This window comes from Lynx canadensis, chromosome B2 (assembly GCF_007474595.2).
Source record: "Lynx canadensis isolate LIC74 chromosome B2, mLynCan4.pri.v2, whole genome shotgun sequence".
Taxonomy (NCBI): domain Eukaryota; kingdom Metazoa; phylum Chordata; class Mammalia; order Carnivora; family Felidae; genus Lynx; species Lynx canadensis.
Genome location: NC_044307.1, coordinates 111,774,156 through 111,792,269, shown reverse-complemented (window position 1 = coordinate 111,792,269; position 18,114 = coordinate 111,774,156). Strand labels below are relative to the sequence as shown.

General features: G+C 36.8%; 1 protein-coding gene across 1 annotated transcript in view; it reads left to right on the top strand.

Moving 5' to 3' along the window:
• Positions 1-18,114, top strand: part of TRDN (triadin) — a 398,565-nt gene that overhangs the window by 171,694 nt on the left and 208,757 nt on the right. The window contains 2 exon segments of the mRNA XM_030316258.1: positions 2,211-2,270; positions 3,551-3,610. Coding sequence (XP_030172118.1) covers positions 2,211-2,270; positions 3,551-3,610 — 120 coding nt within the window.

The window sequence follows — 18,114 nt, the reverse complement described above, 5'->3', positions numbered from 1 at the left end:
AAATTGGCAGGATATTCTGAGCAGGGTATAATTAAATTGTTGTGTCTTTTATAATTCCATTAATTCCACTGCTGCCAAATCACCTATAGAATAGAGACAATAGTGCTTGAAGAAATGCAGAATCTTCAATTTGATGTTTTAAGTGAATTCACCATGAATAAAGTAAGCCCCATAATGACAGCTTAAAGGTCTAATTCATAAAAATGTTATTAAAGTACATTATTTATACCTGCTTTTTTGTGGACTTCTACTTTTATTCATGACTCTCTCGGTGTATGGCCATAATCACAGGCAGAGTGTAAATGGAAGTATTAATTCAATCTGAACTAAGGCAAGAATACTGTATCACCACAATAAAATTCCGGTTATATTAATTTAAAGGGCAGAATTTATTGCACGAGAGTATTCTCTTTAAAAAAAAATGAAAAGAGTGTCTTCCATCTTATGACCTCAAATATCTACTTTCATTCTGAAGTTCAATGTAAGATTGACTAATTGGCAAGAACTTTTAAATGAAATATTTATTCATCTATATTATGAAACGGAGAGATTTGGATACTGAGTTGTGATCTTATTGTGACTACAGTCTTGCTATTTGATATGGGCTAAGAAATATTTACAAGTAATCTGTATTTTAATTAATCCATATTCTGGCACAAATGTTTAGCAAATGCCAATTCAATTGTCTGGCATATGCATTTATTTAGATAACATGGAAAATACCCTGCTATGTAAAATTTCTCCCAGACCAGCTGAAAGTAATAATACTTAAGTCAAAAGTATCTTTATTCAGAATTTTAAACATGATTTGCATATTTAATATGTATAAACCTTTAGGAAAAGGCAAAGTGGAATTCAAGTGGTTTATTTCTAACTCTGGAACTATCAGAATTGGACTTGTTGACTCTCTACTTCTGACTGGATGGGCTGTAATGGCACACTGCAGACACATTTAGACAGAGTGTGAATATCTTTCTCCCTATGACACCAGCTTATCTCTAGGAGCCATGAAAAGGGGTTCTTTATAAATTATACTTCTAACACTGAAAGTGTTGTCTTTGATCTTGTAGGTAAAAAATCTCTATACCTAAGGGAATGAATTAATTCCTATATTTAATGAGAGGCAGTCATTAGTAGACAATTTCAACATTCATACTAGAACTATGCATTGGATTTCTTCAGCACAGTAACAATCTCATAATATTTCTGGATGATGAAAATCTTTGCTTGGCATCTATATGTGTGAGGAGAGACAAAGGACAGATACAAAGGTGTTTCAAATATAAGGTAAATAGCACCACTAATTGAGGATAAAAATTAGTCATCTTCCAACATTAACTGAACTTAGAGCTGCCTCAAACCTAAAAACACTGAATATTCCATTTCAACAACTTCTACATGACTTTGTTATGAAATGAGTACACTCACCAGAACAATGTCCAGAGATGACCAGTTGTTAACAAGGCTGTGGCTAGGTATTTGAGGTTCCCTCTGCCCCTCAGATTAAGATTTCTCAGATCTCTGAAAAGTAACTCTTCCACGAGGAAGTCCAGAGCCACCACATGCTGCTCTGTGTGGGACCCAGACTTATTGCAAACCTCTGGGTGCAGAGTGTGAGCACCCTCGTTGATACAACCACTCAGAAAGGGCAGTGGAACTTATGTCCCCAACACACTGCCAGACAGATGTCACCAGGCTCCAAATGCCTGTTGACAAGAAGCAGATGTGACAAACGGTTAAATCAAAATAGATCACATTAATGGCCTCCTGTACTACTTCTAATGAAACTAAACATCTGAAAGGAAAACAAAAAAAGTATTTCTTTTAGTTTACCTGCAGTATCTTTCCCAGATATGATGTTTTAATTTCATATATTACTATCTTACTTTAGGCACCAAACAATTGCTTGGTTCAGAAAGCTCAAAGGATCTTGTTCATTATTTATAAACAATATTAACAACCTGCAATTTTATGCATTTACTGTGAGCCAGGCACTGTGCAGAGTGCTTTGTAAACATGATCTAACTTTGAGGGGAGTACTATTATTTTACAAATGAGGAAAATAAGGTTTAGTGAGATTAAATCACTTGCTCAAAGTCACAAAGCTATCTGGAGGCAGAAGTGATTTCACAGTAATCCTTCATTCAAATCTTGGTTTTTCCTTTGTATTACATTTTCCTGAAAGAAATATTTTCAATTTTCTTCTCCAGAAAAAGAAGAGGAAAAGAAGAAAGCTGAGAAGAAAGTGACTTCTGAAACAAAAAAGAAAGGTGAACAATTTAAAAACTAACACAGAACCCAGTTAATATCCTTTTACAATACTACTCATAAAGCTCTTGTTTTCTAGGAAAGATATTCCCTTAATCATTTTATTGTTATTGTTGTTAGCAGTCTTGAAATTTATAAATATTCTAAACAAGGTGGAATCGATAAATTTTTAAAAAGAAAATTTATGTCTAAACACTTTTCTAAATTGTTACTGATGGAATTTTTTTCTTACTGAGGAGTGGTACTCAGTTCTCTCTCTGCAAATACAAATATGAAGTTCCTATTCAATTCATTCAGTTTAATAAAAAGTGTCTATCAAAAGGGCAACTATTGAATGTATAAGGAAAAAAAAACCTAGTTGATTGATACACTGTATTTTGTTACTTAAAGAAAATTTTTTTTAATGTTTATTTATCCTTAGAAAGAGAGAGAGAGCAAGCGTGAACATGAGCAGGGGAGAGGCAGAGAAAAAGGGGGACACAGAATCTGAAGCAGGCTCCAGGCTCTGAGCTCTGAGCTGTCAGCACAGAGCCTGACGGGGACTGGAACTCTTGAACTGCGAGATCATGACCTGAGCCTAGGCTTAACTGACTGAGCCACCCAGGCACCCCTATTACTTTTAGATGGTTGTTTTCAAATAGTGCATCTGAAGTTTCAAATGAGCTCCAGAGATTTCTGCTTCTGACATGTTTCCAGTGGCTTGATAGCCCAGAGAACTTTCAATATATTCATTTTAATGTCCTTTAGAAAAACTATTGAGGGGCGCCTGGGTGGCTCATCGGTTGAGCGTCCTACTTCGGCTCAGGTCATGATCCCACGGTCCGTGAGTTGGAGCCCCGCGTCAGGCTTTGTGCTGACAGCTCAGAGCCTGGAGCCTGTTTCAGATTCTGCGTCTCCCTCTCTCTGACCCTCCCCCATTCATGCTCTGTCTCTCTCTCTCTCTCTTTCTGTCTCAAAAATAAAAAAAAAAAAATAAACATTAAAAAAAACTATTGAATTATAGCAAAATTGATAATGGCATATAATGTTTCCATTGTCATGAGAATTTTGTTTTTGAGCTTAGCACAAATTTGCTACCTTCCTGAGGAGGAAACACAACAGAGCTCCTTTTGTGTTAGGAAGGTGCTGGTTTGCTCATATTTGACACTACTGTGGCACGGATTTAGGATTACTCTATAGAAGATGAGTTGGATGCCATAATGGCAGTCACGTGTGCCCCCCAAAATACATAAGAATTAAACAGATGCCTAAAATGAGTAAAATTTTCTCATTTTACTACCAGAGAAAGAAGCTGTCAAAAAGAAAACCGACAAGGAAACTGCCGTTGATGTGAAAAAAAAAGGTATTGTACTTTGTTTCCTTAGTCAAATTATGTTCACAATGTTTGTTCATGAAAGAATTTTGGGGCGATGTAAACAAACTGGATATAGGTACTTAAATCTGTGCATGTTCAGGCTGTCAAAGTAAACATTGCACTGGATGAAATTAAACATGCAAGGAAGGCTTTATTCAAGGCTGTTGCAAAAGAGGATAGAGACCTCAACTCATTCTGAACTCAATTTCACTGAAACAAAGAGCAGGAGGATTTTTAAGAGCTGCAATGGAGTGGAGGGTTTAGGCCATGTGTGTGCTAATGGGCCTGACTCAAAGCAAAAGTAGACTGGTTTCTTAATTTCGTGACTGGAGTGCAGTTTTACAGCTTGGAGCAAGGCACTCCAAGGAGTTAGATTCTTACTATCCCACAGAAACTGGGAGACTGAGGTACTATTGTTCTTGATGATTACATTTCAAAGGGATGGCTTCCTGCTCCCTGAGAAAGGTATTCTTGAGTTAGAAAACCAGGAAAGAGCCTTTTAAAAAGATTTCTATTTGAAAGGAGCAGAGAAAGAATTTACAATTACAAGTCTTCTGAAGTAATTGCTCTAAGTAAAAGGAGGGTAAGAGCCTAAGGTCAGAAAGAAGCCTGTCTAAAGTTTAGTGAGGCTGAATTCAGAGAACTTTAAGGCCATCCTGGTGAAGACATAATGAAATTGAGAAGAGCTACATAGTATAATAACACCACTTTGCAAAGCTAAGAAGCTCAGAGAGAGTAATGCAGACCATTAAGAAAGAGCGTTGTTCAATAGCTTAGATTTTTGCTTTATACTTAGTCGTGCTTTAATTCTTGTTCAAACATGAATACCAGCTTCTATTCAGGTTAAGCTTAAGTCTAGGTGAAAAAGATTGTTGTCTCACATTATGAGATATTATGGTTTGGTGTTAAGTGTTCTCACCCCCAAATATTTCCTCCACCAGTGTCAGTGATGCTTGAAATTCCACTATTAGAGATATTCCATTCCGTTGAGTTATGAAGGAATTGTCCTCTATTAAGATGCAAATCTCCTAGGCCTGTGTGTATGGGCTAACAAACTAATTCTTCTCAGTTATTAACACTTAAAGTGAATGAGATTTCCAGACCCTTTCTGTGTAATAATAAGCTGGAAACAATGCCCTAGAAAATGGGGTGGTAGGTAAGCTTAAATGAAGGAGAGGTTGAAGAGAGAGCTTCAAGGCAGGCTATTGTGTGGAGAGAGAAGGACTGGATAGCATCAGTGAAAACGGTTTTCTTCTAGGAAGTAGATAGCGTATCTAGAGGGGAAAAGGTGATGGTGAAGGATCCTGAAAAGGAAGGCCACCGAATGCCAAACTAGATACTAGTTAGTAACAAATAGGGGTTGCAGGAAGTCCCCAACATCATGGTGTAAGCAGGGTAAAAAAAATTGTAAAGTATTAACAGTTGCATGATTGTATGACTCATGAAATGCTCAAGAAGAGACCTCCAGGTGTTCTGTGGGTCTGAGAACTGATAGCCAAATATTTTACCTTGCATCCAAATTTTCGTTAGTAAGGGCATATTATTGTAGAATCTGTTGTATTGTTGAACATTCATTGAGTTTGACTTAAAACTTTCCTTATGCCCCTGGTGAAATATGTACCTTATTATAAGAGAAGGAAAAATACAATTTTGGCTATTTGATGGCTGCTTGGGTCCATATATCTGTGACATGATTGGGTGCTAAAGGGAAACAAGGTTCTCCTTTCTGGACCATCAGTTTTACCAGGTATTTGCAGAAGAAGTTTTGAATTGAATTGTAATCTCCAAAATATTTGTCATATGTTTGCAAATGCAAAATCAGAAAATACTTTTGGCAAAACTCAGTGATGTGCATGGTTGTCGTTTTAGTTTGGTTTTAGTTTTTTAGGAGAAAGGCAACATGCCTTATGGACAGTGAGTGATGGGAAAATTTGATATTTCTCTGCTACTGGGAGACCTGTGTTATTAGCCCAGCAGTCATGTCAGAGTGAGGTTATGTACCACTGGCAACAGAACTGATTATGCCAATATCACTCCCCACAAGGTCAGGCTCATCCATTCACTGCCTACAAGGCCAGTGCTCATGTGCTCATCCACTGAAACAGAACTAACTGGGTGGTTGCTCAGCATACCTGGGGAAGGCTGCTCAGCTAGCGTTGAAAAGCAAGTTTGTCCTTCTTGGAACCAGTTTCCCGTGTGTTTGTTTGTTCGTATGTTTACTGTTGATGACACAAAATACTGTTGGATCTTAAAAATTAGTTCAACTTCCTAATGAAAATATGTGCAAATTGTTTGTTTATAAGCTCTTAACTCTCCAATACACTCAAAATTGTGTGTGTGTGTGTGTGTGTGTGTGTGTGAGAGAGAGAGAGAGAGAGAGAAAGAGAAAGAGGGAGGGACAGAGACACAGAGATTTAATTAATGTTGGTTTATAACTCTTGTTTCTTTTTAGAGTTTAATAATTCTCCAATTGTATTTTCATGTGAGAGGCAATATGGTTTAAAAGCAGCCAGTTTGAAACGTGACAAAAGTAATTTCTAGAGATAACGAAAGAAATTGAAAATAATCTGAAATCTTGAAGAGCTGGGGCATGTATGTCATTTCTTCCTAAAATAGTCAGAGGAATATAGCAGAGTGTCTGATGTCACTACTCTAACCCCAAAGAGTAGAAAATTTACAAGGCATAAGATATGCCTAGATACTTATGGGATTTACCACGATATTTTATTATATTTATATTGACTTTTGTATTATTTACATTTATATAACATATAAAGTTACTTACATATTATATTGTTATTTTATTTTATTACATGTATATTTTATAATTATGTAGATGCAAATGAACCTGAGACATAAATTCTATGATAAATGAGCCTCTACTGCCTGAAACTAGTAAATCACACTTTGCAAATGATCTATGCTAGGGAAAATTGCCAGTTCACAAGTTAATAATGGTTGAAACAGGGTAATTGGTGCATCCGGGTTCATGATAATAATCTCTTGTTTTGTATATGTTTCAAATTGTCCTGGTACAAACAAATATGTGCCACTTATAAAACACTGTATCAAATGGCAAAAAATAGTCACCAGGATATTTTTACAATGTTATGAGGTAAGTTTCAGTCTGAACACCATGGAAAACCCAATCAAGAGAGGAAATAAAAACCTTTAGAAAATATCTCCCTGTGTTTATATGACACTTCAGTGTTAGACATACAAACCACTCAAGGTAGACAAGCAGAAGGACTTCCATCCAGGAAAGTGGACACAGCACAGTTGTTGGAAGCACCGGAAGAACCCTGAAATCAAGGAGCTGTTACTAGATTACTGAGCATCAAGGCCTGTCAGTTGGTCAGGAAGTGGCTTCACTCATCAAAGCTGCCTCTTAACACCCACAGACTAGATCCTGGAAATGTTGAGGCCAGCCTAAGCAACTGGCTCACATCAAAGTGACCTGTGCCAAAATATGTCTGCTTCTCAGTCTCCTATAGGTGCATCTAACTGGTAGAATTAAATATACTGCAAGTGAGTCTGGAAGATGCAGGTTTTTGGCATTCCATGTTTTCCATCTGGAAGGAGGATTAAATGGAAGTTAAAAGAGGCCATCTAAGGTATCTATAATAAAGATACAGAAATGTTTTATAAGATAAAACTCACATAATAAAAGAAGGTTTTTGAAGGCCTGAATTACACAAAGATGGGTTGATCAAGCAACATGATAAAAATGTGGCAATTTAAAGTGCTCATAAGACATAGTCAAATATAGTTTGTGTTATTCTTTACCTAAACTGTAGATAAAAGACATTCTTCATCACTTTATTTCACAAAATGGTATTTTTGAAGAAATAATGTTCTTAGTGCTTGATGAGGTTATAATGGTTAAAAAATTAACAAGTTGCTTTTCCTTGTAATGATACAATTATAACCTGGAGAAAAAACATAAACCAGGATAGAATAAGATCAAAACTATGATTCATTTCTTTCAGATTGGCATTTCTGGAGTTATAAGTTATCATAAATTTTTTGGAATTAGATTCATTACCACCCTATCATGTTTACAAGCCTATTAATTATGAAGATAATTTTGACTTGATAACTGATAGATAATGGTGTAAAATGATGTTTCATTATCACACTTTGCAACATGACTTTTTTCCCAAGAATTATCTGAATAGGAGTATAAACTATAAGAAAGATCCTGAAAAAACATACTAGTTTCTCTGGAATAGCTGCTAGAAAAGGACAAATTCACTCATCCATGTATTCGTGCATGCATTCTTGTAAAAAATATTCACTTAATGTCTACCATATACCAGACATTGTGCCAGGTGCTGAGTACACAGAGGTAGATAACTGAACATAAACCCTAACAGAGTTTACATTTTGATAAAGGAGGCACACAGTGAACATGATGTCCATAAGTCCAACTTGGGATAAGGGCCATAGGAGAAACAAATTTGAGGCAGTGAGGAGAAAGCAATGAGTGGGGATAGGGAGCTATTTAAATAGATAAGCTTGTTAGAGCAGGCTTTTCTAAGAGACAGCATGTAACCTGTCAGGGGGTTCGATCCCATGAACCATGAGATCATGACCTGAACCAAAATCAGGAGTTGGATGCTTAACCAATGAGCCACCCAGGCGCCCCTTTAAGAGACAGAATTTAAATTGGAATCTGATATATTGTCAGGATCCAGCCATTGATGTGTGCATCTTTATGTGATGTGTGAATGTGGTATGTGTGTGTGTGTGTGTGTGTGTGTGCGTGCATGATAGATGTAAATGTGCAATATGTATGAGAGGAGGTACAAGGGGTCAGAATATATAGGGACATATGTAAGTGTTTATTAAAAGTATAATAGGAAACACGAAGGATATTAGCAGTGTAGAAAAACAGTTTCATTTATACTTTACACAAGTATATACTCATTTTGAAAATGGGTTAGAGGGAGAAAAAGAAGAGGTAAGCCAATTAAAAGATGGGATCATTTACTGAGATGAGGAAGCTTATCTGGGGAACAACTGTGATAGAAACAATCTAGTTTCCTCTTGAGTATGTTAAGTTTCAAGTGTATGTGACATATCATTCACATTTTATATCAGGGACTATTTTCACTGTTTTTTGATACTAACTCATTCAATCCTTATAATAAGTGAATAAATAAGCTGTTCTAATCCTTATTATAAATTGAGTAACCTAAGACACAGAAAGGTTAAGTAACTTGCCCAGGGTCACACAGTTAGTAAATGTCAGGGCCAGGATATTAACCCATCTACTCTACTCTAAAAAGGCAGTTAAATACATAGGTCTGGATTTCAGAGGGGATTCTGAAGTAAAGCGACATATATAGAAATCCATATAGATCATATTTGTTTCTCTGGGAATAGATGAGATTACCCAGAGAGATTGTGTGAAAAGAAATAGAGAATAGAATACAGAATGAAGACCTGTGGAATTCCAACATGTAGAGATTAGATAATGGAAAATAAAGCAAAAGAGGCTGAAAGAACTGCTAGAGAGATTAAAGGAGAAGGAAAAGAGTTTGGTATTAGAGACATTTCAGAAATGGATGTTTCAAGAATCATGAAGTTATCAGCCTTGTGAATGTTACTTAAAAGCTGTGACACAAGGGCAGGAAAGACAAAAGCACTTCCTATAGAGTGAAGGAATAAAACCAGATTGCAGTGGAGGCACAAAAATGAAGAGGAAAGCAGTGATTTTTTTTTTTAATTGTGTCTGCATAAAGGAGGAAAGAGTCTTTTTTGTATTGTTTAGTTTTGTTTTGGGAGATGAATTTAGAAGCTGTGGACATCAACACAATTTGAGAGACTGATGCTCAAAAGGACAAGGTATGAGTGGAAATCTAAGCATTAATCGAGAATTCATTGTTTGATGAGCACATGGGTGAAAAAATAATCTGCTTTTTTTGAGATAATACCATGATGCTCCAGTAGTCAAAACCTGGTGTTTTCAAGTTATGAAGAAGAATCTATCTAGATTGTCGTATAAAAAGAAGCATGCATTTGAAGATGTACATGAAGATTAGGCAGCTCTGGTGATAAAACTAAAACTCCAATAATAAATACATTCTGAGTTGAAAGCCTTGGTTTTAGAGATAGACATATCAAAATGTCCTTGATGTTCACTGAATAGGAAAGGGTAAGTTTGTGAAATGTACTTTAATGTTTTTTAAAGAATTATTCATTCATAAAAAACAACTCATAAGGCTTGTGCTGTGTTAAAGTATGCAACCATATATATTTCCACAGAATATTTTCAATGATTGTTTGAGGCGAATACAATTAAATTCTGCACAAACTAAAATCTTTGACTATTTGATTTCTCTATATAAGATCTACTTTTGTCATTGAGAAATTGTAAATGATACTTTACAGAAGCTTATAGCTTGGAATATGTCATTAAGTTTTATGCCTACCAGACATAGAATAGCATCTATTTTACTTCATGAATCTTTTGTAATGGATTGTTCGAGCTACTAGAGCTCAAAATAATTTACATGGCAGATTGCAGACCACTAAAATAAATTTATGTGTAATTAAAAGTAACTTCCTATATATATGTACAGATAAAGATAATACATAGCATCTTTCCAATGTTTTCACTTTTAAGTTTTAGTTTAAAAGAGCAAACTTCTATTTTCCAGACTTGTATTTTGAGATGATTAATTATAGGTGTTTATGCTCACCCCATCTCTTCCTCTACTTGAAAAACACTTGTTTTTAGAAAGTTATGTTATATTTGAATTTTGTATTTTATGCATATGTATTTGGGTAGAATTTAACAAACACATCAGCTAAACATTATTTGTTGCACTTTGAAACCTAGATTAATTTTTTCCAGAATTCTATAAATTTTGCAGTAATCTACCAGCTAATATCAAGTTAAAAAAATAGGTACTGCACACATTTTTGAGTGATATTCAGACAGTTATATTAATGCATGCCCTAAATGAAATTATTAAAGAATTTGTTCAGGCAGGTAAATAATGAGTTATCTGGCACAAATAGACTTGATCAAATTAGTAATTCCCAGCCTTGACTTCGGGGTGCTCTGTAATTACAAGGCAACCGTATATTCCTTTAAAGTTAGCTTTTTGTTCCCAAATAGATCAGGCCGCAAGTCCAAGTTCAGTTGATGGCAGCTTGACTATATTAAAAACATTTACAATGCTTGAATTGCCTTGAAGGCAAAAGAATATATTTTCAAGTGTTTTGTAATCACAGAAATGTAAGACAATAGTTGCTTATTCTCTACAGGGCAAGGGATTTTGTGATGGAATAATACAAGAACGTCTGCTGACTTTTTACTTAATAATGATATCTTTGATTACCTCTTATATCACATCTCAATTAGCAGGATAGAAGCTAAACTGCTTCAGAAAAGGTGAGAGAGAATTAATATCATGCCATGCTGTGGTATCTCTGGGATAATGCTCCACGTTCTAGCTTTTGGTTTCAACAATACAAAAGTGTGTCTGGGTCGAATGCAAACAAGAAGTAAATGCATTTTGATATTTATTTTATTTTATTTTATTTTATTTTATTTTATTTTATTTTGAGAGAGAGAACGAGTGCAAGTGGGGGAGAGGGGAAGAGGGAGAGAGAGAGGGACTCTCAAGCAGGCTCCATGCTCAGTGCGGAACCTGACTCAGGATTCAATCCCATGACTGGGTGATCATGAGCTGAATCAAAATCAAGAGTCAGATGTTCAACTGACTGAGCCACTCAGGCACTCCAAGGCATTTTGATTTAAAAAAGAATTTAGAGACAGTAGTGAACGTGGTGGAGAAGTAGAGGGACCCGAAGTTCCTTCATCCCTCAAACTCAGCAGTATTGAGTCCAGAAGACTTGTAATTCCAGGAAACCAGGCTACAGAGTGACAGAAACATCTCCAGGGGCCCACCAGGACAACTTGGCAGACAATAGGTGTATGATAGTGAAATGGGACAGATAAAACGGGGAGTGTAGGCATGGAGGGGAGGGATCCCCTTCTGTGGAGAGACAAAAGGAAGAGAATGAGAGGCTATGGAAGTGTAAGATTGTACTTGGACATGAGAAAAACCACAGACCAGGAAATGGAAAAAGTGGAGAAAGAACCAATTTCTAACATGATCCAGGTTTGCAGTTCTTTCTCCGGACTGGGGCTGGCCACCCTTGTATGCATGCCCCGGGAGGAGGGGAACCAGCCCCAGGCTTGGTAGTGAGCTCAGAGGTGCAGTCGGAGAGACTAGTCCCCTCCCTCCCCTGAGTACTGTGGGAAGAAAGTGTATAGCCTCTTCAAGGACAAAAGACCCTGCAGGTGCCCGACAGCCAGAGGCGCTTTGTTGGCTGCTGGGCAGAGTGGCATTACCCCAGAACCAAGGGCGGTGGAATGGGATTCTTTAAGACATCAGGGTTTGAATCCCAGCCGAGCACTGGAGGTGAGGGAGACAGTGGAGCGGGACAAACCAGCTTCACAGGCCCATGCGGCACTGTGAAGAAGGCCTGAACGGAGTGGTGTGGAACACCCAGTCTGGGGAGGAGAGACTGGAGTGTTGCATTTTTCTCCCCATCACCTACAAGGAGGGGCTTCAGGGAACAAGACAGGGGCCCACAGTGGAGGCAGGACCGCCTATACGAAACCATGCCCCTCTGTGCCTGGTAACTGCACATCTAACAGAGCAAGATTCACACTGACTGAGCCAGACAGTCCCTCCTCCAGACTAACACAGCCACGGGTTTCAAGGCACCGTCAGATATTGGTCCAGTGGTTTTGCATTTTCTGATTTGATTCTTGGTCAATTCTTATTTTATATCCATATATATATATATTTTCTTCCTTTTCTTCTTATTTCTTCCCTTCTCTATTCCGGTTGTTGGTTTGTTTAAGCAGACATTTTTAATCTAATTCTTTTCACACCTCTTCTGTATCTCCTTCTTTATTTTCCTCTCTGTCTCTCTGCCTCTCTCTCTCTCTGTCTCTCTGTCTTTCTCTCTGGAATAAGCTGTATAGCTTCTCCGATTCTCTGCCTTGTATTTTTTTTTCTTTCTTCTTTTCTTTTTCCCCAGCCCTGTCTTTTTGTATGCGATAAGGCATCTTCCACTACCACCCTCCCCTTTTAAATTTTTTTTTTCCAGGGTTACTTCAATGAACAAATCAAAGCACACCTGGTGGGAGGTCCAAACCACCACTACAAGTAGGGAGATAAAACAACCAGAGTCACAATAACATAAAGCATGCAACACATTCCAAAAACACCTCCTGAAGGGCCAGGCCCTGGACAGTGTATGACTTTTAATATAGTAGTTTTTGCAGGTGCAGGGCACATAACAAGCTATTTACACACACAAAAGATAGAAAACTATCCACAATGATGAAATGGAAGAATTATCCTCAAAAGAAATTCCAGGAAGAAATGACAGAAAATTCTTCAAACAGATATAAAAAAGATATCTGAATGAGAATTTAGAAAAATAGTCATAAGATTAATAGCTGGGCTTGAAAAAAGCATAGAAAACAGAAGAGAATCTACTACTGCAGAGATCAAGAAACTAAGAAATAGTCATGATGAATTAAGAAATGTTGTAAATGAGGTGCAAAATAAACTAGATGCAGTGACAGCAAGGTTGGAGGAAGCAGAGGGGAGACTAAGTGAAATATAAGATAAAATTATGGAAAAAGATGAAACCGAGAAAAAGAGATAAGAAAATATTAGACCATGAAGAAAAAATTAGAGAACTAAGTGATTCAATAAAATGTAATAATATCCATGTCACAGGAGTTCCAGAAGAAGAAAAGAGAGAGAAAGGGGCAGAAGGTTTGTTTGAACAAATTATAGCTCAGAACTTCTCTAATCTGGGAAAGGAAGCAGACATCCAAATTCAGGAAGCATAGAGAACTCCCTTCAGATACAACAAGAATAGGTCTTCCCTGCTGCCTATCATAGAGAAACGGCAAGATACAAAGACAGAGAATTCTGAAAGCAGCTAGGGACAAATTGGCTTTAATCTACAAGGGTAGACATGTAAGGGTAGTAGCAGACCTGTTCACTTAAACTTGGCAGGCCAGAGAGAGGGGCAGGAAATATTCAGTGTGCTGAAGAGGAAAAATATGCAGCCAAGAATCCTTTATCCAGCAAGGCCATCATTCAGAATTGAAAGAGAGATAAACGCTTTCCCAGACAAACAAAAACTGAAGGAGTTCGTGACCACTAAACCAGCCAGGCAAGAGATCCTAAGGGGGACTCTGTGGGTGGAATGCTGCAAAGACGACAAATGACCAGACACATCACCACAAACATGAAACCTACAGATAACACAATGACACTAAATCCATATCTTTCAATAATAACTCTGGATGTAAATGGACTAAATGCCTCAATCAAGGACATAAGGTATCAGAATGGATAAAACAAGAACAAAAACAAAAACAAAAACAAAAAACAAAACAAAAACAAACAAAACCAAGATCCATCTATATCTGTGAGGACACCTTTGGACTGAAAATGAGAGGATGGAGAACCCTCTATCATGCTACTGGAAGTTACAAGAAAGCTAGAGTAGCCATACTTATATCAGACAAACTAGATTTTAAACTAGACTGTAACAAGAGATGAAGAAGGGCATTATATCATAATTACAGGGTCTATCCATCAAGAAGAGTTAACAATTATAAATGTTTATGCTCCCAACTTGATACACCCAAATATATAAATCAATCACAGACAAGCATTCTTATTGATAAGAATGTGGTAATTTCAGGGGACTTTAGTATTCCACTCAGAGCAGTGAACAGATTAAGCAGAAATCAATAAAGAAGAAATGGCCTTGGGGCACCTAGGTGGCTCAGTTGGTTAAGTGTCCGACTTTGGCTTAGGTCATGATCTCACAGTTTGTGAGTTTGGCCTCACATCGGACTTTATGCTGATGGCTCAGAGCCTGGAGCCTGCTTCCGATTCTGTGTCTCCTTCTCTCTCTGCCCCCTTCCTACTCATGCTCTGTCTCTCTGTCTCTAAAAAAATAAATACACATTAAAATAATTTTTAAAAAAAGAAATAAACAATGGCCTTGAATTGATACACTGAACTAGATGGACTTGACAGATATATTCAGAACTTTTCATTCAAAAGCAGCAGAATACACATTCTTCTCAAGTGCACATGGAACATTCTCCAAGATAGATCACATACTGGATCACAAAACAGCTCTCAATAAATATAAATATAAAGGAATTGAGATAATACCATGCATATGTTCAGATCACAACACTATGAAACTTGAAATCAACCACAAGAAAAAAATTTGGAAAGCCTCCAAATGCATGGAGGTTAAAGAACATCCTACTAAAGAATGAATGGGTCAACCAGGCAATTAAAGAAGAAATTAAAAATATATGGAAGCAAGTGAAAATTAAAATCCAAACCCTTGCTATGCAGCAAAGGCAGTCCTAAGAGGAATTTACATTGATATCCAGGCCTATTTCAAGAAACAGGAAAAATCCCAAATACAAATCTAACCACACACCTACAGAAACTAGAAGCAGAACAGCAAAGAAACCCCAAAGCCAGCAGAAGAAGAGAAATAATAAAGATTAGAGCAGAAATAAACAATATAGAATAAAAAAAAAACAGAACAGATCAATGAATCTAAGAGCTGTTTTTTTGAAAAAAATAAGCAAAAAGAAAAGAGAGACCCAAATAGATAAAATCACAGTTGAAAGAGGAGAGATCACAACCAACACCACAGAAATAAAACAATGGTTAGAGAATATTATGAAAAATTATATTGCCAACAAACTAGACAATCTGGAAGAAATAGACAAATTCCTAGACCCCCATGCACTACCAAAACTCAAATGGGAAGAAATAGAAAATTTGAACAGACCCATAACCAGTGAAGAAATTGAATCAGTTATCAAAAATCTCCCAACAAAGAAGAGTCTTGGGCAAGATGGCTTCCTAGGGGAATTCTACCAGATATTTAAAGCAGAATTAATACCTATCCCTCTAAAGCTATTCCAAAAATTAGAAAATGGAAGGAAAGCATCTGGACTCATTCTACGAAGCCAGAAATACTTTGATTCCCAAACCAGAGACCCCAATGAAAAGAATTACAGGCCAATATTCCTGTTGAAAATAGATGCAAAAAATCTCAACAAGATATAAGGAAATCAAATTCAACAATGTATTAAAAGAATTATTCACCATGTCCAAGTGGGATTCATTCTTGCACTGCATGGCTGGTTCAATATTCACAAATCAATCAATGTGATATGTCACATTAATAGAAGAAAGGATAAGAACCATATGATCCTGTTAATAGAAAAAAAAAAAAAAACATTTGACAGAAAAAAAACATTTGACAAAATACAGCATCCTTTATTATTAAGAAAGCTGGGATAGAAAGAACATACCTTAACATCATAAGAGCCATATATGAAAAGCCCACAGCTAATATCATCCTCAATGAAAAACTGAGAGCTTTCTCCCTGAGATCAGGAAAGTGACAGAAATGTCTACTCTCACCACTGTTGTTTAACATAGCATTGGAAGTCCTAGCCTCAGCAATCAGACAACACAGTGAAATAAAAGGCATCCAAATTGGCAAAAAAACAAAAAGAAGTCAAACGTTCATTCTTCGCAGATGACATGATACTCTGCATGGAAAACCTGAAAGACTCCACAAGAAAGCTGCTAGAACTGATTCGGCAAAATCGCAGCAAAATCAATGAATCTGTGAGATTCAAAATCAATGAAACTGTGAGATCATGACCTAAGCCAAAGTCGGACACTTAACCAACTGAGCCACCTAGGTGCCCCAAGGCCATTGTTTTTTTATTGATTTCTGCCTAGATAATCTGTTTACTGCTATGAGTCAGCAAAATCAATGTACAGAAGTTGGTTGCATTTCTATACACCAATAATGAAGCAATAGAAAGAGAAATCAAGAAACTGACCCCATTTAAAATTGCACCAAGAACCATAAAGTACCTAGGAATAAACCTAACCAAGATGTAAAAGATCTGTTTGCTGAAAACTATAGAAATCTTATGAAAGAAATGGAAGACACAGAGAAATGGAAAAACGTTCTATGTTCCTGGATTGGAAGAAAAATATTGTTAAAATGTCAATACTGCCCAAAGCAGTCTACATATTCAATGCAATGCCAATCAAAATTGCACCAGCATTCTTCTCAGAGCTAGAACAATCATAAAATTTGTATGGAACTACAAAAAAACCCAAATAACCAAAGTAATGTTGAAAAAGAAAACCAAAGCAGGAGGCATCAACAATCCCGGACTTTAGCCTCTACTACAAACCTGTAATCAAGACAGTATATTGTATGACACAAAAACAGACACATAGACCAATGGTATAGAATAGAGAACCCAGAACTGGACCCACAAATGTATGGCCAACTAATCTTTGACACAGTAGGAAATAGTATCCAATGGAAAAAAGACAGTCTCTTCAACAAATGGTGCTGGGAGAACTGGACAGCAACATGCAGAAGAATGAAACTGGACCGCTTTCTTACACCATACAGAAAAATAAACTCAAAATGGATGAAAGATCTATGTGAGACAGGAAACCATCAAAACCCAAGAGGAGAAAACAGGCAACAACCTCTTTGACCTTAGCCGCAGCAACTTTTTACTTGACACATCTCTGAAGGCAAGGGAAATAAAAGCAAAAATGAACTATTGGGACCTTATCAATATAAAAAGCTTCTGCACTGCAAAGGAAACAATAAACAAAACTAAAAAGCAACTGACAGAATGGAGGAAGATATTTGCAAATGACATATTGGATAAAGAATTAGTATCCAAAATCTATAAAGAATTTATCAATCTAACTCCAGAAAAACAAACAATCCAGTGAAGAAATGGGCAGAAGTGAATAGACACTTTTCCAAAGAAGATATCCAGATGGTGATTAATAGGCACATGAAAAGATGCTCGACATCACTTATCATGAGGTAAATACAGCTCAAAACCACATTGAGATACCATCACACCGGTCAGAGTGGCTAAAATTAACAACTCAGGAAACAACAGATGTTGGTGGGGATGTGGAGAAATGGGAGCCCTCTTCACTGCTGGTGGGAATGCAATCTGGTGCAGCCACTCTGGAAAACAGTGTGGAGATTCCTCAAAAAATTAAAAATAGAATTACCCTACGACCCAGCAATAGCACTATTAGGAATTTATCCAAAGGATACAGGAGTGCTAATTCATAGGGGCACATGTACCCCAATGTGTATAGCAGTGCTTTCAACAATAGCTAAATTATGGGAAGATCCCGATGTCCATCATCTGATGAATGGATAAAGATGTGGTTTATATATATACAATGGAATACTACCTGGCAATGAGAAAGAATGAAATCCTGACATTTGTAGGAACGTGTATAGAATTGGAGAGTATTATGCTAAGTGAAATAAGTCAGTCAGAGAAAGACAGGTATCATATGTTCTCATTCATATGTGGTATT